The 22,737-nt window shown below is 44.6% G+C and overlaps 1 protein-coding gene across 1 annotated transcript; it reads right to left on the bottom strand.

Moving 5' to 3' along the window:
• Positions 1-1,693: 1,693 nt before the first annotated feature.
• On the bottom strand, positions 1,694-21,482 carry LOC310758175 (vomeronasal type-2 receptor 26-like; the record flags this gene model as incomplete). Its single annotated transcript, XM_083604104.1, has 14 exons — positions 1,694-1,741; positions 4,519-4,683; positions 5,978-6,104; positions 7,967-8,049; positions 8,873-9,100; positions 9,417-10,217; positions 10,483-10,774; positions 12,019-12,190; positions 14,402-15,304; positions 16,882-17,008; positions 17,619-17,846; positions 18,868-19,680; positions 19,949-20,240; positions 21,298-21,482. The coding sequence occupies 14 exons, from the start codon at positions 21,480-21,482 to the stop codon at positions 1,694-1,696; spliced, it is 4,464 nt and encodes a 1,487-aa protein (XP_083460230.1).
• Positions 21,483-22,737: the final 1,255 nt, after the last annotated feature.

Here is a 22,737-nt window from a genome sequence, read left to right as displayed (position 1 = left end):
AAACATGAGTCTGACCAAACTGCGGGAGGTAGTGGAGGACAGAGGTGCCTGGCATGCTCTGGTCCATGGGGTCACGAAGAGTCGGACACGACTAAACGACTAAACAACAACAACAACAAAATGTGTAGAATTTGAAAACTCGAGACTAAGCTGAGCAAAAGTGATACAACAACAAAAACAACAACAAATTTGCACTCTGCCCATCTGACTGGGTTGCCCTTTTCGGTTTGCAAGCCCCCTCCACAGAGGCTGGGCCCTCTCACTGTCCTCGGAGCTTGCTTACCGGGAACCTCCTCTGGCTGACATCCAGACAGACCAGGGAGATTTTGATAGGCGACATTTTCCCAAGCGTGGGTAAAATGCACAACCCCTCCCTCCTGGTTCCGCAGGGGAAAGAAAATAAGTCAGAAATCTATTTACATGATGTTTATTTCTGACACTACAGCACTAGAGAAACACGTCCTTTCAGTTCAGTTCTTCCAGCACGTCTGACAAACTTCCTGAGCATGCGCAAACGGAAGGTTTCAAATTACACTCCTCACAGAGACTTTTCCAGCCTGTGAACTTCCTGGGAAATTCTTCTTTCCCACAGATAGGCACATCATGTGATGTCAACAATCTGGCTGTCTGCAGCTGTGATGTTTCCATATACTGACAGCCCTAGCCATACTAGATTATTGTCATATGTGCAGAAGAAATTTGCTAGAAGAGACTGTCACCTTACAGAAACAATTTCCTTCATAGTATGGAACTGCTTAGAGCCAATTATTGAACCACTCACTTGGCCTGCATAAATGCCCAGGTTAAGCCTATAGCCTCTCTTCCTGAAAAGAACTGACTCTGAATCATGCAGACGGGAAGCCCAGCTGAAAAATGGCGCCTTATAATGTAAACTGGCAGCTATCCAAGAAAGCAGGCATTATTCGTATTGACTTTCTGGAACTTAATGAAATTCTGTCCATTTTAGTTTGTCTGTTTTTAGATTACAAAAGTGTTAGCTGCTCTTATTTATCTAATTATATATTAAGTGAATAATAATAATAATAATAATAATAATAATAATAATAATAATAAATTTTATTTATACCCCGCCCTCCCCAGCCAAGACCGGGCTCAGGGTGGCTAACAATCAATAATAAAAACAAGTTGATTAAAATACAACTTAAAAGCAAGATTAAAATACAACATTAAAACATTAAAATGCAGCCTCTTCACAGGAGGAGAAAGGGAAAAAGAAAGAAAGAGGGGGAGGGAATCAAACTGATTCTAAGCCAAGGGCCAGGCGGAACAACTCTGTCTTACAGGCCCTGTGGAAAGAAAGCAGATCCCACAGGGCCCTGGTCTCATGAGGCAGAGCATTCCACGAGGCCGGAGCCAGTGTTGAAAAGGCCCTCACTCTGTTTGAGGCTAATCTAACTTCCTTAGGGCCCGGGACCTCTAAGGTGTTGCTATTTATGGACCTTAAGGTCCTCTGTGGGGCATGCCGGGAGAGGCGGTCCTGTAGGTACTGTTACGATATGGATGCAATGCAGCTGCAAACTGCTAGCTTGAAAATATCACATGATGGAATGTTGGGACTGTTCCGTGGGAAACAGAGGGACAGTCAATTCACAGGGCAATGCACCGGAATTAGCTCAGAGTGTAATATGAGCTCTTCCTCTTGCTCTTGTACAGGAACTACAGGAAGTCTTTGTCACTTGACTGCTGGAGTCTGAAGAGTGCAGTCATGTTTTCTGTAATGCTGCAAAGACAGAAATAAAAGCATGTAAATACGTTTCTGTCTATCTCCTTTTCCCTGCCGGGGGAGCAGGAGGGAGGGGGTGTGTTCTTCCCACGTTTGGGAAGAATCGCCTATCGAGACCTAGCCTGGATCTTGCTGGGGAATGCAGCCAGGGAGGTCAAAAGGAGACCAAGCCGGGTGCCTGGGAGAGTTGCCAATTTCTCCCCATAAAGGCTTGATTTCCGACAGGTACGAGGGTCCTAGGCCGTGAAGGGCTTAATACTGTGCCAGTGAGGCACCCTTTTCCACAGGGAGAGGCTCAGACTCAGAAGCGGAGAGACTCTGAGACCCCTGGAAAAGGATGCTTTGCTCGCTGGCTGCAGAGTGCAGAGCTGAACTGCTTCTCTCTGCTGCTGCCTGCCGGCTTTTCTCATTGACTTTGTGGGTGCCCTGCCCCCACAATTATATTATTGTGGCTGCCCAAGCACCCACAGCCCCCTGGAGTTGGCTCTTATGGAAGGCAAGCAAAGCAGAGCCAGACACACCTCTTTCAAACATGTTAGTAGCTGTTTGCCAGTCCTGCCTGCCTGCAATGCAATTGCGCCCTAAGTCTGAAACCACAAGTTGCACCTGGGGAAGGGCAGAGGAGGAGGACACAGGAAGCCCTGGAAGGGAGATGATCTGGTTATATCATTGCTAATATCAGATTGCATTGGAGGGATTCAGAGTGTCATAGCAATCAATTTAATGCTTGATAGTTTATTTCATGATGAATTGAAAGTGCCACCATTGCCACATTATCAAAAGGAATTACAGGTGATTCTCGACTCATGCTTGGGTTATGTTCCAGGAATAGTGCATAAAGCCAAAATCACATATGGTCAAAACACACTGCATTCAACAAAATCCAACAACTGGATTGTTTCCCCCCCCCCCCCGGACACCTGCCCCCTTTCTACCTCCTTGTTTGTTTGTTTGTTTGTTTATTGCCAAGCATGTATAGCTGAATGCACACAAATTAAATGTGTGAGAGTTGCAAGTTGCTTATATTTCGATAGTAAGTGTTGGCATGAATTAATATGCTTGTGATGATGTATTGTTATATATTTATATTGCTGTCATGTTGTGAGGTGTGTTGGTTACATTTATGTGAAAAAGCAGCATGCATACTGAAATCATAGAATCATAGAGTTGGAAGGGACCCTGGGGGTCATCTAGTCCAACCCCCTGCAATGCAGGAATCCCAGCTAAAGCATCCATGACAGATGACCCTCCAACCTCTCTTTAAAAACCTCCAAAGAAGGAGAGTCCACCACCTCTCATGGAAGTCTGTTCCATTGCTGAACAGCTCTTACTGCCAGAGAGGGTTTTTTTTTTAATGTTTAGTTGGAATCTCCTTTCCTGCAACTTGAAGCCATTGGTTTGAGTCCTACCACCCAGAGCAGGAGAAATCAAGCTTGCACCATCTTCCATGCAACAGCCCTTAAGATATTTGAAGATGGCTATCATATCTCCCCTCAGTCTCCTCTTTTCCAGGTTAAACATGCCCAGGTTAAACATTCAAACGCTCCTCCTAAGGCTTGGTTTCCAGACCCTTGATCATCTTGATTGCCCTCCTCTGCACACATTCTGGCTTGTCGACGGCCTTCTTAAATTGTGGTGCCCAGAACTGGACAGGGTATTTCAGATGTGGTCTGACCAAGGCAGAATAGAGTGCTACTATTACTTCCCTTGATCTGGACACTAGACTTCTGTTGATGCAACCTAGAATAGCTTTCGCCTTTTTTTTGCTGCTGCATCACACTGTTGACTCATGTTAAGCTTGTGGTCCACCAAGATGTAATAAATATTTTGTTATCTTCCCTCTTCTCCTTTTTGTAAGCCGTTGTTTGTTTACTCTATGGACCCAGAGACAAATGGTTTGATGACACTGGTTTAGGGACTGGTCTAAGGCAGAGCAGAGAGCAGAGAGCAGAATCTACCAAACAGGTGGTTCTTGCACATTTTTACTGAGTACCAGCCTTGTGTACCCTTAGGCAATGTCACTGGAAATTTACTAGAAAGCCCAGCTTCTCATTGGGCCTCTGTCTCAAGGAAAGAAGCCATAAGTCTCAAGCAGCAAGCAATCACTAAGAGAAAGAACTACATTATTAGGGACCTAGAGTTTACTCAGAAATCTCACCTACAAATGAACCAAAGTTTTCTCAAAAGGCTCAAATCCCTCCCCCCTTTGCCCAAGTATGAAACACAACACTCCAGGTTCTTGATAAACATAACACAGGATTGCCAGAATCCTGACAGATGCCACCTTATGTTTTTGTTGTCAGATGCTCCTTTGTATTCAGGTCAGGTCTCAACACAACAATGTAGCACTTGGGAATGAAGATGCAGCCCAGGAGCCCAGCACTGGAGGCCAAGATAGAGAAGATCTGCACAGCCACCATGTCTTTCCCCTTGGTGCTCAAGTAGGTGGGCACAAAGGACACCCAAACACTACAGAAGACTAGCATGCTGAAGGTGATCAGCTTGGCTTCATTGAAGGCCCCAGGCAGCTTCCTGGCCAGGAAAGCCACCGTGAAGCAGATGGCAGCTAGGAAGCCCATGTAACCGAGGGCAGCATAAAACATGGCCACAGACCCTTCGTTGCATTGCAGGGTGATCTCTCCAGCCTGGGAATGCTTGTCGGAGTCTGGGAATGGGGGAGATATGGCCAGCCAGATGGTGCAAATGACAATTTGGACACTGGAGCAGGAAATGACAATGGAGTTGGCCAGACTCTTCCCCAGCCATCTCCTCACCCTGTTCCCTGGTTTTGTGGCCAGGAAAGCCAGCACCACCATGATGGTTTTTGCCAACACAGAGGAGATGGCAACAGAGAAGATGATGAAGAAGGTTGCTTGTCGAAGAAGGCAGGTGAACTTCCTTGGCTGGCCGATGAAGAGGAAGGATGATAAAAATGAAAGCTGGAGGGAGACAAGGAGCATATAGGAGAGGTTCCTGTTGTTGGCTTTGACTATGGGGGTTTCTTTATATTTAATGAAGATTCCTAACACGATTCCTGTTGCTAAGGACAAGAATAGGCAAATGGAGAGTATGATCATCCCCAAATGTTCTTCATAAGACAAGAAAGTAATAATTTTGGGGACACAGTGATCTCGTTCCTTATTCGGATGCTGATCTTCTGAGCATTTTGTACAACGTTCTGCATCTGAGGAGGAGAAAAAGAATGGTTTCAACACTATTTACATCCAGAACCCTCTGCATTCTTGTACATTTTGAAGACGGATGCTGATGTTGTGTAGGTGAAGAAATAAGAATGTGCAATAGCAAAAGATAGGCAGAATTGGCTCATTTGCTTCTTTAAACCTTACACTTGCATTCTGCCCTTACTCCAAGATGACAGAGGTGGTTACAAAGTTTTGCTTACGGTACTTTTTAATCACTGAAATAACCATACAATGTTGGAAAAAGCTGAGAGACTTCTGGCCACCCCAGATATATACATCTGGCATCTTCATTGTGTGTTTTTCCCCTACTAATTAAGATAACCTTTTTATCATCCGTTGTATTGTAATCATATTAACATAACGTATGGTTCACTTTATAATGTGTTTCATTGCATTAAGTATTTACTTTTTTTTTGGCAATTTCTCAGTTATTCAAAATGATTTTTAAAACTATCTTTTTTTTGTTGGTTCTCAGATTTGGTTCATTGGAAGCATGGTACAAAATACCTGAATAACTGACTGTGTGCAATGCATGCTGAGGCTCTCCCTACTCCCCACCTTGTACCCCAGAGATTGCTTCCTTCTAGTAATATCTTTACTGAGAAATGAGGTTACAGGGAACCAGGCAGAGGGCCTTCTCGGTAGTGGCCCCCACCCTATGGAACTCCCTCCCAACAGATGTCAAGGATGTAAACAACTATCTGGCTTTTTGAAGACATCTGAAGGCAGCCCTGTTCAGGGAAGTTTGGTCTTTCATCGTGTTTGTAATATTCTGTTAGGAGCTGCCCAGAGTGGCTGGAGAAACCCAGTCGGATGGGCATAATACAAATATAATAATAATAATAATAATAATAATAATAATAATAATAATAATTCAACTCACTTCCTGGAAGTAGTGAAGGTGAGCAAAAATAGCAAAGACGAGAAAGGATCCACATTCAAAAATGTCTTTGAAATCGTCACATAAAGTGTCCCTGAGTGAATCTCTGATCTGTTTTTATTCTCCCAAGGAACCCTTGGAGTCACTCACCTTCCTGAGTGGAGATTGTCCCTTCCGCACACAGAACACACAAACAGCAGCAAACTGGCCTTCCTTCCTGAACCCTTTTGGCATATCCTGGTCGACATCTTTCCGTACACCTCGAGCGAGGCACAGTCTAACCATAAAGAGAAGGTGCATCAGGAGGAAACCACTAGGAGTATTTCGGGCTATGAAATTCATGCATAGAGGTCAAAAAGGGCACATCTTGTATGCACATTTGTCACCTCCAGACTGGATTATTGTAACTTGCTTTACGTGGGGCTGCCCTTGAGACTGACCCAGAAACTCCAGTGGGTGCAGAATGCCACAGCGAGACTCCTTATGGGGTCCTCGCTGCGGGATCACATTCACCCAGTGCTATACCAGCTGCACTGGCTCCCGGTGGAGTACAGGATCAGGTTTAAGGTGCTGGTTTTAACCTTCAAAGCCCTATACGGCCTAGGACCCTCATACCTATGGGACTGCCTCTCCTGGTATGTCCCACGGAGGACCTTACATCTTGGAGGTCCCGGGCCACAGAGAGGTTAGGCTGGCCTCAACCAGAGCCAGGGCTTTTTCGGCTGTGGCTCCAATCCGGTGGAACACTCTGTCACAAGAGACTAGGGCCCTGCGGGACTTGACATCTTTCCTCAGGGCCTGGAAGACAGAGCTGTTCCACCAGGCCTTTGGCCAAGGCACAGCCTGACACCCTCCTTTGGTAATTCTTCACAGAACTCTAGCCCAATGGTTGCCATCAATTTGATTTGAACTGATTTTATAATGAATTGATTTTAGAATGCTGTATTGTTTTACTGTCGTTAGCTGCTCTGAGCCAGGCTTCAGCTGGGGAGGCGGGATATAAATTATTATTATTATTATTATTATTATTATTATTATTATTATTATTATTATTACATACTTTTCCCTTTAGTCCCACTGGACTAAGATTTCATAGCTCTGTGGACCAGAGGATTACATTGTTCTCTTCCCCTCCCTGAAGCCTGAGTGAGGCCAGCATGTTGCCTTGGCATCTCTTGAGCCATAGAATCATAGAACTCTAGAGTTGGAAGGGATCCCAAAGGTCATCTAGTCCAACCCCCTGCAATGCAGGAATCTCAGTTGAAGCATCCATGACAGATAGCCATCCAACCTCAGCTTCAGAACCTCCAAGGAAGGGGAGTCCACCATCTTCTGAGGGAGCCCGTTCCCCAGTCAAACAGTTCTTACTCCACAAGTGTAGAGAAGATACTGTCTGGCAGAGAAATTTGAGAGATCCCATTTGACATTTTCAACTAGCAATATACCGTACTTTTCCATGTATAAGACTAGGGGATTGTTATTTTAAAATTATGTTCAAAATTGTGGGTCGTCTCAATTTCTCAATTTGGAGTCCCCGCAAATAGGGGGTGTCTTATACATGGGGGCGTCTTATGCACGGAAAAATACGGTGATTGCCTGTTCCAGAAGTGTCTATCACCTCCCCTCTCCTTGAAATGTACCAGTCCCCTTTACCTGCCATACATGACATGCTCTGATTGAAAAGAGTTCACACAACAAATGAAGGCGGGGAGAGAGAGTCCTTAAAAATTGCCATGGTATGTAGCCTCTGACCCTTCTGTGAGGATCCATTGTGTCCCACACTGGGAGTTGAAAATGCACTTTTTGACCTTCCTTGCTGCTTTACTCTTGAGGATACCTGAACATATTGTTGTAGCAAAATCACTTAGGATTTGATGGGTCTGAGTTGCAGAGTTTGTGTGCCATATTTTGCTTTATCCTTCTCCCTTTCCTCCTTCTCCTTCTTTTAAAAAAAACTTTGTATCAATTAGCTCTTGAAGTATGAAATGTGGTTTTTGCCAAACTCAGTGACTAGGTATGTGGGATTTGAGATTCCCACATACCTAGCCACTGAGTGCGTTACACTGGGTGTAAGGTTTTTGTGTGCTTGAGAAAGGCAGAGGGGTCTGATCCCTTGGAGAGAACTGAACAGGATCTCACTGGGAAATGCATGTTCTTGCCCCAGGATCCCAAGGCTCTAGTTTTCCCAGGAGCACCCCATATTCCCCTCCGTTCTGGGCTGCCTGTGGCAAGAGGGAGCAATGGTGGAAGCTGCTATGTGCAGATTTGTTCCACCTTGCAAGGAAGTTTTGCAGCAGTTGCTCAAGGAGGAGTGAGCAGTCTCTCCTTGTTTCTCCCCTCTTACATTGCCTTTTTAAAATTTTTAATTTCATTGGAATTTTATTTACAACATAACACAACCCCCTCCCAGTACACAAATCCACCCTCATTAAACGTGAACGTAACACACAACAATACAAACATACAACAATACAAACAACCAACTAAAAGACTTCCTTTATCCTGTATCTGGCCTCCTTATTTACTTCTTATAAACTGTTTCCTTTATGAATAATCATTAAGATTTTTCTAATTATAACTTAAGTGTCCACTTAAGTCTCCTGCAGACATTAACTGAAATAAGTCCAGGTACAGTGGTACCTTGGGTTAAATACTTAATTCGTTCCGGAGGTCCGTTCTTAACCTGAAACTGTTCTTAACCTGAAGCACCACTTTAGCTAACGGGGCCTCCTGCTGCTGCTGCGCCGCCGGAGCACGATTTCTGTTCTCATCCTGAAGCAAAGTTCTTAACCCGAGTTACTATTTCTAGGTTAGCGGAGTCTGTAACCTAAAGCGTATGTAACCTGAAGCGTATGTAACCCGAGGTACCACTGTATGTATTTTAGGGCACTGTTTTGTGAAGTATTCTCTGCATTTCACCCATGCTTTTTGAAACTCTTGTCTAGTGTGATCTCCAGTTGCCTCTGTTAATCTAGCCAGTTCAATATACTCTACCAGTTTGTCTTGCCATTCCTTTTTTGTTGGCACTGTTTCTTTTTCCCATACCTTGTTAAACTGCTTGGGCCACTCAATGGCCTCTGAGTTAATAGAGAACTTTACGCCAGTGGGTGCCTTTTTCTCCAAGCTCCCAATCTTCACTCTAACACGAGACTTATTAGGGAACATCACCCAGTTCTCAATCGAAAAGTCAATGGGCAGCTCTCCATTCTCATCCAAACACAGTCCTCCTATGGAAGTATTTGAGCATTGGATTTCTTTTAAAAAATGGTGAAGCTGGAATGACACGGGAAACACCAGCATTAAGAAAGCAGGAAACCATGTTGGATATCTTGGTCTTGTTTACTTCAAGCTCTTATGAACTGGGGCTGTTGCACATTTCAGGCATTCTATTTTATTATTAAAAAGCTAGCCCACCTTTCATATAAAATAACAAGGTGCTTTACAGAATAAGAGCAGTAGAAAAGAAAAGACTTCTAGAAATCCTCAGAGGCCATAGGTGTCAAAAATGTCTTATCAAAAATGCCATATTCTATAATTGCTTCAATGGGTAGCATTTTAAAAAACAAACAAACACCAAGAAAGGAAATACCTGCCATGGATGCAGCCTTTGAAATTCCAAGTTGTCTCCTCCACCCACCCTAAACGGCTGCTTTGACCTTGCTGAATAGGCAGCATTCAAGGCTTGAGCCATGGCTTGGATGCTGAAGTAAGTGATGTAGTTGTCTTGCGACAAGGTTGTCTCCAGCTCCTCCTGGGGCAGATCCTGCCGTTTCTCCTGTGCACACCTTGTCCAGCCTCTCACAGACAGCACATGTTTTGCATATGAACAATGAAATGCTTTGCGCCAAAATTGCTGAAGAAAATGGGAGTCTGGTGTGGAGGAGATATTTCTGGTGCTCCTTAATTTTGTCTTCATCACAAAGGAAAAGGAACCATGGAAGTGCTGGAATATATAAGGAGGATAAAACAAACTCAAGTCGATGTCCTGAAAAGCTGTTGTGATCCAGACTTTGGGACCAATCTGTTTCTCACTCTGTAGCGAAAAGATGATAGCCCATCCCACTTGCGTGGTTACAAAGGAAACAAACACACACACTTGATTCCAGCTGACATATTCATCTGATCCTAATATTTTGTATGCGTTTTTTTCTGGTATTCTTTTTGATATGGCAATGCAAATCCCACTGCTGATCATCAGAGGTGTCAAGGCACTCACAAATCTTTCTCCATCATCATTGCTTGGAGCAAGGAGGCCAATCCACATCCATCCAAAATGCAGGAGCAGCTTGATAATCCCCTGGTACAGAGTTTCTTCTTTGGGGATCATCCGGTAGACAAAAGGGAACTGGGTTTTATCTTCAAGAACCTGGGCCATAAAGCCATAACTGATCTAGCAAGGAAAGGAAGAGATTGGTGTTTTGTTTTGCTTTCAGGATGAGAAACAGGTTATTTATTTACCTGAACTGATTAATATGTAACAAAATATCTGCTAGTTGAGGCTGATGGGAGTTCCTGAGTTTTGGAAAAAGAGCCTCAGATCCATAGCTCAGGATTTTCTCATTTTTTAATGTCCCTTCTTAACTGCCCTGGAGACAAAAAGGCATTTGATGTAGCTGGCATTCTCCTCTGTCCCTCTATGCTGCCACCCTCCATACCTGTGGGATTTTGTAGATGCCTGACATGGCTGAAATCTCTTTTGAGATAGCAGAATTTTCATGTTCAAGAACAACCAGCATGTGACTCTGTTTCCCACATTGGTAGTTTGGAACGTTGCCTTCCCCTCCTGCAAGCAGGTCTAGCATGGCATCGGAAGTCATTCTCGCATCATGATAGTTCTCATAGAGGTTGTAGCCCAGGGTGATGTTGGGTATGAGCCAGGGATCCTGGTTAATCTCCTGGATGGTCAACAAGAAGGACATGATGTGCCAACTGTACCTCACACTAAACCTGCAAGAAATAAATAGAATAAAAAAGTGTCAAACCATGCAACAAAATTGAACATCCACAAATAATGGGGTGCACGCCTATTATACAAATGAAATAAAATAAAATAAATGGGGCCATGCATCCTCCTGCAATGCAGGAGTGTAGAAGCACACCATCTTCAAAGAACAAAACTGAGTAAAAAAAAAATTCTCTCCAAAGTTTGGGTTAAGCATGATAGCTCACTTGGTAGAGCATGAGACGCTTAATCCCAGGGTCATTGGGCAAAATATTCCTGTATTGCAGGGGGTTGGACTAGATGACCGCCATGGACCCTTCCAACTCTAAACTTCTATGGTTCTAAGTAGGGGAAGTGTATTGCCAAGGATGACCACTGGACTGGGGACAAGAAAACAGAGTATCTCCATGGTAATTGGGATCAGCTTGAGTGCAGATCGGGAAGTTCCAAGTGCAACAATAAATCTTTACTTATGAATGAAGCCTAGCAGGTTGACGGAGTGTGTGTGTGTGTGTGTGTGTGAGAGAGAGAGAGAGAGAGAGAGAGAGAGAGTGGGGGAGGAAGATAGAGGGAGAGGTTGTTCATATTTTGGACATCTGACTCCACCAATGAGACCTGTATAGATTTTTAATGTTTGGTGTCCTAATGTGTTTTAATTTGCTGGAAGCTGCCCAGGGTGTCTGGGGTTACCCAGCCAGATAAGAATAAGAATAGATAATTTTACAGGGAAGAACCCAGGGAAGCTGCAAATAGGACAAGTGTGCTTGAGAACCTTTTGCTGGACTCTCAATCCCATCAGCCCCAACCAGCAAGGATCATGAATGATGGACACTGTAGTTCAGAAATGTGTGGGTAAATAGGAACCACTGGAATGGGGGTGGAGGAACATGACAGACACCTGCAGATAATTAGGTAAAGGTAAAGGTACCCCTGCCAGTATGGGCCAGTCGTGTCCGACTCTGGGGTTGCTCGCCCATCTCGCTTAAGAGGCCGGGGGCCAGCGCTGTCCGAAGACACTTCCAGGTCACATGGCCAGTGTGACAAGCTGCATCTGGCGAGCCAGCGCAGCACACGGAAACGCCGTTTACCTTCCCGCTAGTAAGCGGTCCCTATTTATCTACTTGCACCTGGGGGTGCTTTCGAACTGCTAGGTTGGCAGGTGCTGGGACCGAGCAACTTGACGATCGGCAAGTCCTAAGCACTGAGGTTTTACCCACAGCACCACCCGCGTCCCTTAATAATTACTTACTCGTTAATCCTGAACACTGGGGTCTGGGAAAAGACATAAGGATGCTGCTCTTTAAAAACGTTTGGAGATATAATCCCACTAATGAGGAAGTCTCCAGACCGGTGGTAGTTGTTTGCATCATTTTGATCCTTGATCAGGTTCAAGGGGCATTTTGCCTCCAGGCTCCCCCAGACTTCATGGGGAATGATTAGCAGCAGGAGTAGTGAAAGGAGCAGTAAGATCATTCTGACTCTGCCTTCTACATGCCCCAGTTGGCTCTTCCCACCTCCAGTGCCAGGAGATCAGAAGAAGAGGAAATCTCTTCCAAGGCCGAAGCGGCAGTGGCTTTACTGATCTGGGAGGTGTTCAGCTGTAGCTTCAGAGCTGCTAACTTTACACAGGCATATCTCTCCCTCCTCTGGCCAGCTTTTCACCTACTCTAAATCTTGACTCAGTCTGTGTCAGACACAATAAAAATATTCTCTGCACCAACTTTGCTTTCCAGGCACAGTGCAATGAATAACATCATGCTGTTTTTGATTCTGATGTTTAGGCCGTCTCCAGAAACACCTCTTGAGCTCTTACAATAATAAATCACTATGATTTTGATAATTACAAGTGGAAGAGGTTTTGTCTCTGAGGCTTATTGGAGTCTGGAATGAATGGCTCAAGGGGCAGGGACAGAGCTGGAGAAAAACATGTTTGTGATATGCATCGCCTACATGAGTAGGAGAGTTTGGCTTGAACTTTGCTCAACTGGGTTAAACCAAAGTCCCATCCAGTCCACCCCACTGTATCACACAGTGGTGAATCAGGTGGCTCTGGGAAGTTCACAAGCAAGGCTGGAAGTTCCCGATGGAGCTGGTCACAATTTCTCAAGGAATTTGGTTTGTGTGTATTAAAACTATCAATGACTATGAGTTATGATGGCTATGCTCTGCAGCTAAGGAAGCATGGGGTGCTGTTGTGTTCGTGTCCTGCTAGAGGTGCAAATCTCTCCTACACCAATACAGTGGTACCTCGGGTTACATACGCTTCAGGTTACATACGCTTCAGGTTACAAACTCCGCTAACCCAGAAATAGTACCTTGGGTTAAGAACTTTGCTTCAGGATGAGAACAGAAATCGTGCTCTGGCGGCGCGGCGGCAGCGGGAGGCCCCATTAGCTAAAGTGGTGCTTCAAGTTAAGAATAGTTTCAGGTTAAGAACGGACCTCCGGAATGAATTAAGTACTTAACCTGAGGTACCACTGTAAATCATTAGGTAAAATTGCTGTGGTGCAGGGAATTTACTAAGCTTTCCACTAGTTTAGACTGGTGAAAGCGTTAAAGGGACACCTGACCATTAGGTCCAGTCGTGACCGACTCTGGGGTTGTGGTGCTCATCAAGCTTTATTGGCTGAGGGAGCTGGCGTACAGCTTCCAGGTCATGTGGCCAGCATGACTAAGCCGCTTCTGGCAAACCAGAGCAGTGCACGGAAACGCCGTTTACCTTCCCGCCGGAGCGGTACCTATTTATCTACTTGCCCTTTGACGTGCTTTTGAACTGCTAGGTTGGTAGGAGCAGGGACTGAGCAACAGGAGCTCACCCCGTCAAAGGGATTTGAACCGCCGACCTTCTGATCGGCAAGTCCTAGGCTCTGTGGTTTAACGCACAGCGCCACCCACGCTTTCCACTAGTTTAGACTGGTGATAGCTTTAGGAGCATGCAATTTAGGGCTTATTATCAAAAGCTGTCCAGTTTATTCTTATTTGCCCATCTAGTTTTATTTTTGATTTTGGGGGCCTCAAGGCTAGAAACCAGAGTTAGAGGAGTGATCTCCCATTTCCAACTGAGTGAGTGTTCAATGCCTCATCTTAAAAAGCTTGAAGGTGAAAGCATAGAAACTTATGGGGACATCTTCATTTTTTCTATACAGTTCTGAACTTCTCACGCTGCTCTTGAGCTCCTAAACCATGGCACCTGAGCGTTGGTTCTGCTGCTAAGCCTCTACCACCATCTGCCAGGATAAAGATCTATTTCATTCTTACAAGTAAGAGCCTTGGCTTGCAAGCTTTGGAGTGGGAACCATGGCATAACTGGAAGATGCTATAATGATGACGTAAACATGCCAACAATGCACAGTATTATTTAGAAAACAAGACTGTGCAAAACTAGGGTGAGCCAGGTGAACATGAGCAGCATAAAGACCAAAGTGGTTGGAAGGTCTCTAGTGGGAATCAGGCTGTGATAAAGAAATAATATAAAACATTAAATCCAAACATTCCTTTCCATCATTCAAGATTTATGCAGAATGAAGAGAGAGAGTCAGAGTTTATGAAGCTTTAATCCAGAAACAGTTATGTGTGTTTAATTTCTACAGGGCTGGCCATTGTCAGCATTGATTAATTTAAGAATCAGATACCATTCTTAGTTTTTGTTGTCAGCTGCTCCTTTGTATTCAGAACAGGCCTCAGCACAATAATGTAGCACTTGGGCATGAAGATGCAGCCCAGAAGCCCAGAACTAGAGGCCAAGATAGAGAAGATCTGCACAGCTACCATGTATTTCCCTTTGGTGCTCAGGTAGGTGGGCACAAAGGAGACCCAAACACTACAGAAGACCAGCATGCTGAAGGTGATCAGCTTGGCTTCATTGAAGGCCCCAGGCAGCTTTCTGGCCAGGAAAGCCACCACGAAGCAGATGGTGGACAAGAAGCCCATGTAGCCAAGGGAACCATAAAACATGAAGACAGACCCTTCATTGCACTGCAGGATGATCTCTCCAAGCTGGGAATGCATGTCAGAGTCTGGAAATGGGGGAGAGATCCCCAGCCAGACGAAGCAAATGACCATTTGGACACTGGAACAAGAAATGACAATGGAGTTGGCCAGACTCTTCCCAAGCCATCTCCTCATAGTGTTTCCTGGCTTTGTGGCCAGAAAGGCCAGCACCACCGTAATGGTTTTAGCCAAGACAGAAGAGACGGCAACAGAGAAGATGGTGCTGAAGGCCGTTTGTTGAAGGAGGCAGGTGACTTTCGTGGGACAGCCAATAAAGAGGAAGGAGGACAAAAAGGACAGCAGGAGGGAGACAAGGAGGATATAGGAGAGGTCCCTGTTGTTGGCTTTGACTATGGGAGTTTCCTTGTATTTAATGAAGATCCCTGCAACAAAGCCTGTGGTTAAGGACAGAAAGAGGGCCAAGGAAGTCAGGAGGATCCCCAAATGTTCTTTATATGATAGGAAGGTGATAATCTTGGGAATGCAGTGTTCTCGGTCCTTGTTTGGATATTGGTCTCCTGGACATTTGGTGCAATGTTCTGCATCTGAGGAGGAGAAAAAGAGTGGCTTCAGCACTACGTAATTCCATCAGCCACCTTTGTTCTATTGTGTTTTGGAGAAAGATACCAATATGAGAGAGGTCAGGAAATAAGAATGTGGAGTAAGGAAGGAGAGGCAAACAATTTTTCATTTGCTTATTTGATGTTTGCACTTGCATCCTGCCTTTCCTGCAAGGAGTTGGAGGTGGCACACATGGGTTTCCCCCCACTTTTTATTGCCAAACAATCTTGTAGGTTAAAGCTGAGGGGCAACAACCTCCCCACCGAAGCATTTCTGGCCTCTTCGTCTTGCGTTGTACAGTTTTGGCTGATGCTGAAGATGCCTCTCTTCAACTTGACCTTTGACAGTTTGTTTTTTATTTGATTATTTATTTCCTCCATTTCACTCCCGCCTTTCTGCCAAGGAGCTGGAGATGGCATGCATGGTTCTCCCCTTTTCATCCTCACAGCAAACCTGTGAGGTGTATACTGTATTTCTCCTTCATCTTGGATAACTTTTATGTAAGCTGGACTGGTGGAAGAGTGTTAAAAAGATAATTGCCTTCTCATGTTTCACTTTTTACGTATGATTTCTTGTTATACCTTTAATACAGTAGCTAATCCAAATACTTTCAAATTTCTTCCATGAAATGCTCATATTATTCCCCTCAAAATTATTCATATTGTAATCATTTTCCTATTATGCATTCTTTATTTCATATTGTGCTTTCATTGTGTTTAAAATTTGTTATTCTTCACTATTTTTTCAGGGTTTTCTAAACATTTTTTTAAATAAAAAATTGTTTCTTTTGGGCATTGACAGGCTTCAGGGAATTCAATCCCTGCCATGGTGGCAGCCAAGAAGCAGATAAACCAAAAAACAGTTCTTACCAAGTAATTTATTCACTATGCACAGAGAGAGAGACGAAGGAATGCAGTCTATCTAGGATAGAAGACATCTGAAGGCAGCCCTGTTTAGGGAAGCTTTTAATGTTTAATAGGTTATTGTATTTTAGTGTTTTGTTGGAAGCCGCCCAGAGTGGCTGGGGAAACCCAGCCAGATGGGTGGGGTATAAATAATATTTTTAAAAAATAAAATAAAATAATAACGGTGTTTTCCAAGTAAAGTCCCACCCCTTCCATCTCTCCTATTCTATGTCACCCTTGTGTTGGCTAATCTGAGCTTTCTGCCTCGGGGCTTTCTGTTCTACTACCCTTAATGCATGTCTGGTCCGGGGGGGGGGGGAGTGATGAATGCTTTCCAAAGACACTGAGTCTGTCAGCTGTCTCTCCCCTGGTGCTGCTTCTTCCTGCTGTCCCTCTTCCAATATTTCCAAGCCTCTCCTCTCTGCAGCTTCTGAACTATGCCCTTCCGCAAGCCACTGTTCTAAATCTATACTCTCTCCTCTTCTCTGGAAGGTTCTGGGGAAGGGGGGTGGGCGGTCCCCACCATTCCTCCTAAGTCCAGCCCCTGACAGGCATTGTTGTTGTTCTTTGATAACTGAGAGCACATGGTAAAATAACTAAATGAACTCACTGTCCTTATTCTCCCAAGGAATCTCCTCTCCCTTTGAGTCACCTACCTCTCTGAGTGGAGATCGTCCCTTCTGCACAGGGAGCGCAAGCATAGCAGCAAACCACCTTTCCTTTTTGAACCACCTTGGCATACCCAGGGTGGCAGCTTTTGGTGCACTTGGAGCGAGGCACAGTCTAACCATTAAGAAAAGAAGGTACATTAAGGAGAGAGTGTTAGTAGCATTTTTGACAATGGAATTCACTCAGAGAATCTGGTAAGGACGCAACAGCATCCCTAGTCCATCTGATTCCACCCACTATTTTATGGAAAGCACTTGGAAACAGCAAAGAAGGGATACACCCACACACACCCCCACACCCCCCCAAAAAACATAATAACAGCAATAAGAAAACTGTAGCAGTAGCTGGGGGAAAGTTTCTGGGAAACACATTGTTTCTAGTTTCAGGATCTTGCTGTTTTGCAGCATTCTCGCTTTGCAGGTAAGATTCACCTTCTGTTGTGTGGGCAGGGCGGTCCCTCCCCCTCCCTGGCCGACCCCCTGGCAACGCCTCCCCAGGCAGGATTGGGCAATTGGCTGAGGTAGGCGGAGACCTCCAGGTATCCAGCCTGGGGAGGGTGAAGCCAGCCCGTACTACTGGGAGCCGTACTGGGATCCAGGGGGCTGCGCATGGCCATGCAAAAGGCGCCCCCCATTTGATGTGGGGAGCGGTCATTCTCACAAGGACAAGCCAAGTGTTAAGCACGCTTTCCTAGCCTCCCCCCCCCCTTTGTTATATCCCCTACCTTCTTAAATGGCTTGGGCCACTCAATGGTTTCTGGGTTAATGCTAAACTTTATGCCAGTCGACACCTCTCTCTCTAGACTCCCAATCTTCACTCTAACACGAGACTGATTAGGAAACATCACCCAGTTCTCAATATGAATGTTGGTTGGCAGCTCCCCATTCTTATCCAAACACAGTGTGCCCAGAGAAGTATTTAAGCATTGGACTTCTTTCAAGAAAGGGTGAAGCTGGAATGACAGGAGAAACCAGCAGCATTAAGGAAGCATGGAACCATGTTGCAGATCTCAGTCTTATTCCCATTGAGCTCTTATCAATTGTGGACAGTGAACATCTTGTGTAGACTATAAGCCCTCTTGAAGAATTCTATGTTATCAATTAAAACATTTATAGATCACCTTTTATATCAAACAGCTAGGAGCTGAGCAGAGTAAGATCAATACAAAGACAATAAAATAGTTTTTAAAACCCATGAGGACTATAGATATCCAAAGTGTATAACCAAGGTAGTCCTAAAAATCAGTGCTCAGGAATGCCCTTAGAATAATAGAATTGTGGAGTTGGAAGGAATCCACACTAGCTCTAGTGAAGATTATTCTACACTTCTGGGGGCCAATCCAGTTAAGCCCTTGACGTGGCTATCCATAGTGAACACCAGCGTGTGTTTGGGACATGCCACTTTGCCAAGCTTCTTGAGTACATTCTGTGGTGCCCAGCACGCTTCCTCAGTGCGAGTAAATCAGCAGAGCAACACTCAACATCAAAGCGATTCAGGAGCTCTGACCCAGACAATGAAGGCAATAATTCACAGAGGCAATTAAGTACAGACAGACAGCTTTACTGCCAAGTTGTAAAAGCTTAACTGTTTCCATTTACAGTGGTACCTTGGTTCTCGAACTTAATCCATTCTGGGAGTCCATTCGACTCCCGAAACCGTTCAAAAACTAAGGCGCGGCTTCCGATTGGCTGCAGGAGCTTCCTGCACTCAAGTGGGAACCGTGTTGGACGTTCGGCTTCCGAAAAACCTTTGCACACCGGAACACTCACTTCTGGGTTTGCGGAGTTTGGGAGCCAATTTGTTCAGGAGCCAAGCCATTCAAGTACCAAGGTACCACTGTGTATAGTTCATCTGCCAAAGTTCTAGTAAACAGTTAGTTCTGGAAGGAATGAACACTTACATTCACCACAACATGTCTTGCTACTAAAATGGATTCTATAGCTGGGTCGATGGATTGCAAGGAAAGATAATACCTGCCATGATTGCAGCCTCAGAAATTCCTCTTCCTTTTTTCCACCTGCCATCGTCATCCACCTTGATCTAGATAAATATGCGGCATTTAAGGCATGCGCCACAGCTTGGACATTGAAGTAAGTGCTGTAGCTGTCTTGAGACAGGACTCTTTCCAGCTCTTCTCTGGGCAAAGGCTCCAGTTTCTCCTCCTCTCTGCATCGTGTCCGGCCTTTCATAGACAACACATGCTTTGAATAGGAACAATGGAAAGCTTCCTCCCAAAACTGGTTAAGGAAATGGGATCTTGGTTCATAGTAGATACGTTTGGTGCTCTTTATTTTAGTCTTCATTACAAAGGACAAAGAACCATGGATGTACTTGAAGAAAAAAGGATGTAAAGAAAAGATAAAGTTGATGTCTTGAAAAGCCGTTGTGATCCAGACTTTTGGCCCAATTTGTTTCTCAAGTGCTTCTTGTACTGAAAAGATTATACCAAGTCCCTTTTGAGTTGTTATGTAGCAAACAAATACTCTGGCTTGTCTCCAGATGGCAAAAGGCTCATTTGGGCTGAACATTTTAAATACATCCTTTTCTGGAAATCTTTTTGACAAGGCAATGCAAATTCCACTGCTGATCAGCAGAGGTGTCAAGGCACTCACAAATCTTTCTGCGCCGTCATTGTCTGGAGCAAGGAGGCCAATCCAGGTCCATCCAAAATGCAGGAGCAACTTGAGAATGCCCTGGCGCTGAGCTTCTTCTTTGGGGACCATCCGGTAGACAAAAGGAAACTGGATTTTATCTTCAAGAACCTGAGCAATGAAGGCATTACTGACCTATTGAGAAAAGAAAGAGATAAGTGGTGTGCTTTGCTCTCAGGAACAGATTTTTATTAACCTGAAATGATAAATATCTAACAAGATTTGTGCTGGCTGTGGCTGATTGTAGTCTGAAATGTCCGAGGGGAGGGTGACAGGTTGGTTAAAGCTAAATTTTGAAAAAGGAGCCGTTACAGCTCAGGATTTTCCCATGTTTTATTGCCCCATCCCAACTGCACTGGGGTTGAAATTCTCCTCTGTCCCTCCATGGAGCCACCGTTCCTACCTGTGGGATTTTGTAGATTCTTGACATAGCTGAAATCTCCTTTGAGATGACAGAATTGGCTTGTTCAAGAACAGCCAGCAGGTTATTCCATTTCCTGCAGTTATAGTTTGGGACATTGCTTCCCCCACCTGCAAGAAGGTCTAGCATGGCGTCAGAAGTCAACCTTGCATCAAAGTAGTTCTCAAAAATATTGTAGCCCAGGGTGATGTTAGGTAAGAGCCTCAGATCTTGGTTTATCTCCTGGATGGTGAGCAAGTAGGACAATATGTGCCAGTAGAACATAGGTGAGACACTGCAAAAAAATACCAATTTAAAAAAATTAAACTGCTATTCACAATTTATTAACAAATGAACAAAAACATTATCTGATCCACAAATTATTACATGTATATAAATATTGGGAGGTTTATGCTCCATTTCAGGAGTATAGAAGAACTTCATCTTCAAATAAAAAGGTAAAGGGACCCCTGACCATTAGGTCCAGTTGTGGCCGACTCCGGGGTTGCGGCGCTCATCTCGCTTTATTGGCTGAGGGAGCCGGCGTACAGCTTCCGGGTCATGTGGCCAGGTCATCTTCAAATAAGTATTAGTAAAAACAATTTCCTCTGAAAAGTTTGTGAAATGCTGGGAAATTGCAGGAAAGGCTGCATTTCCTTCAGTGGTCATGGCAGCTTCCGAAGGGTTGCTTCAAAGGAAGGTCTGTGTAAATTGTTCAGCTATTTTTCAAAAGGTAATACAGGGTTCAAGGTGGGAGAGTCTTTCTCCCAGACTGACAACTGGCGTCATGATCACTTACGAAAAAATCCTGGTGGGTTGAAGGTGTGTGAGAGAGAAAGAGAGAGAGTTGAATATTTTGGAGACCTTATTCCACTAATCAGGAAGTCCTCTGACCTGTTTTATTTTATCTAAATCACCCAGAGCAATTTAGCATTTCTTTTTTAAGACAGTCTCTAGCCTCAGGCTTATAATTGAAGAAGATACGGCACAAAAGGGAAGTGGATTGGGATGGAGGAGGAAAACTTTAATATACCTAAGAGAAGTTTCAACATGAGCTGCTGTTGGTTTACTGCTGCATTCCTTAGAGATGATTTTCATTAAGCTGTTTATAAATTGTGCAAATAAAAATAAAATAAAATCACAGCATCTTGGAAACCACCTGGATCTCACGACATCCTCACCTCCCTCCTACACGTGAAATAATTTAATGAATCATTAGGATATCTGGTTAGGTTCATTTCCATTCTAGTGTCTTGCTACAGGCTCCAAACCCCTGTAACTTGCCCTGAGAAACAGGAGCTATTGGGGTGGAGGTGGACAAACACGACAACCACCTGCATTTAATTACATACCTCTCAATTTTGGTGGAGGGGGCCTGGGAAAAAACATATGGAAGTTGCTCAAGAATATATTTTGAAGGTATGATCCCACTAATAAGGAAGTTTCCAGGCCGGTAGTAACTGCGTGCTTTATTCTGATCCCTGATCAGATTCATGGGGCATTTGGCCTTCAGGTTCCCATAGACTCCATGGGGCATCATTAGCAGCAGAAGCAGCAACAGAAGCAGCAGGGATCTCATTCTGCCTCTGCCTTCTACATCTCTTGTCAGTAGCTCCTCTCACCTCCAGAGCCAGCACAGCAGAAGTCAAAAGCTCTTGCAAGACCCAAGCTGCAGTGGCTCTCCCAGTCTGGGTGGGGTTCAGCTAAGGCAGAATTAAATGTCATTCAGGCATCTCCTGCTCCCGTCCCATCCTTTACCTGCTCTGAACCTCAGCTCCGTCTGACTCCAACACAGGAAATATTATCTGCACCAAACTGTTTTTCAGGCAGAGTACAATGAACAACATTTTGCTCTTCTTGATTCTGATGCTTAGGTCATCTCCAAAAATATCTCTTGAGCTTTCTGGAGAATAAATCACTATGATTTTGATAATTATACGTGGTAGAAGATTAGTCTCTGCAGCTTCCTGGAGTCTTTGCATGGCTCATACATGTTTGCTGTGTGCATTTTCAAAGTTTGACAGGAGTCAAGGGGTGGGGAGTTGGGCCTGAACTTTGCCCACAAGAACCTAAGGAGAGCCCTGCAAGTGGATTAGACCATCTATTTAAGCATCCAGTGGGTGGCGCTGTGGGTTAAACCACAGAGCATAGGACGTGCCGATCAGAAGGTCAGCGGTTCGAATCCCCATGATGGAGTGAGCTCCTGTTGCTCAGTCACAGCTCCTGCCCACCTAGCAGTTCGAAAGCACGTCAAAGTGCAAGTAGATAAATAGGTACCGCTCCAGGCGGGAAGGTAAGCAGTGTTTTTGTGCGCTGCTTTGGTTTGCCAGAAGCGGCTTAGTCATGCTGGCCACATGACCCAGAAGCTGTACACCGGCTCCCTCAGCCAATAAAGCGAGATGAGCGCCGCAACCCCAGAGTCGGCCACGACTGGACCTAATGGTCGGGGGTCCCTTTACCTTTACCTTTATCTTTATCTCCCATTGGTGTATCAGACACTTCTGGGAAGGTCACAGGCAGGGCAGAACTTGTAAACAAGTTGTTTATTTCATGGAAACAACTTAGAGGTGTTTTTTCAATGGTCTATACAATTTATTTTATTTAATGGAAGAACTTAAAACCACTGAGGAATGATTTTTTTTTAAGCATTTAGTTCAAAGGGGGAATATGATCCTTTGACTGTGTCTGTGTCTACATACATACATACATACATACATACATACATACATAAAGGTAAAGGGGCCCCTGACCATTAGGTCCAGTCGTGGCTGACTCTGGGGTTGTGGCGCTCA

Source organism: Podarcis filfolensis (assembly GCF_964270895.1).
Source record: "Podarcis filfolensis genome assembly, chromosome: 2".
Classification (NCBI taxonomy): domain Eukaryota; kingdom Metazoa; phylum Chordata; class Lepidosauria; order Squamata; family Lacertidae; genus Podarcis; species Podarcis filfolensis.
This window is presented reverse-complemented; position numbering and strand designations above follow the sequence as displayed.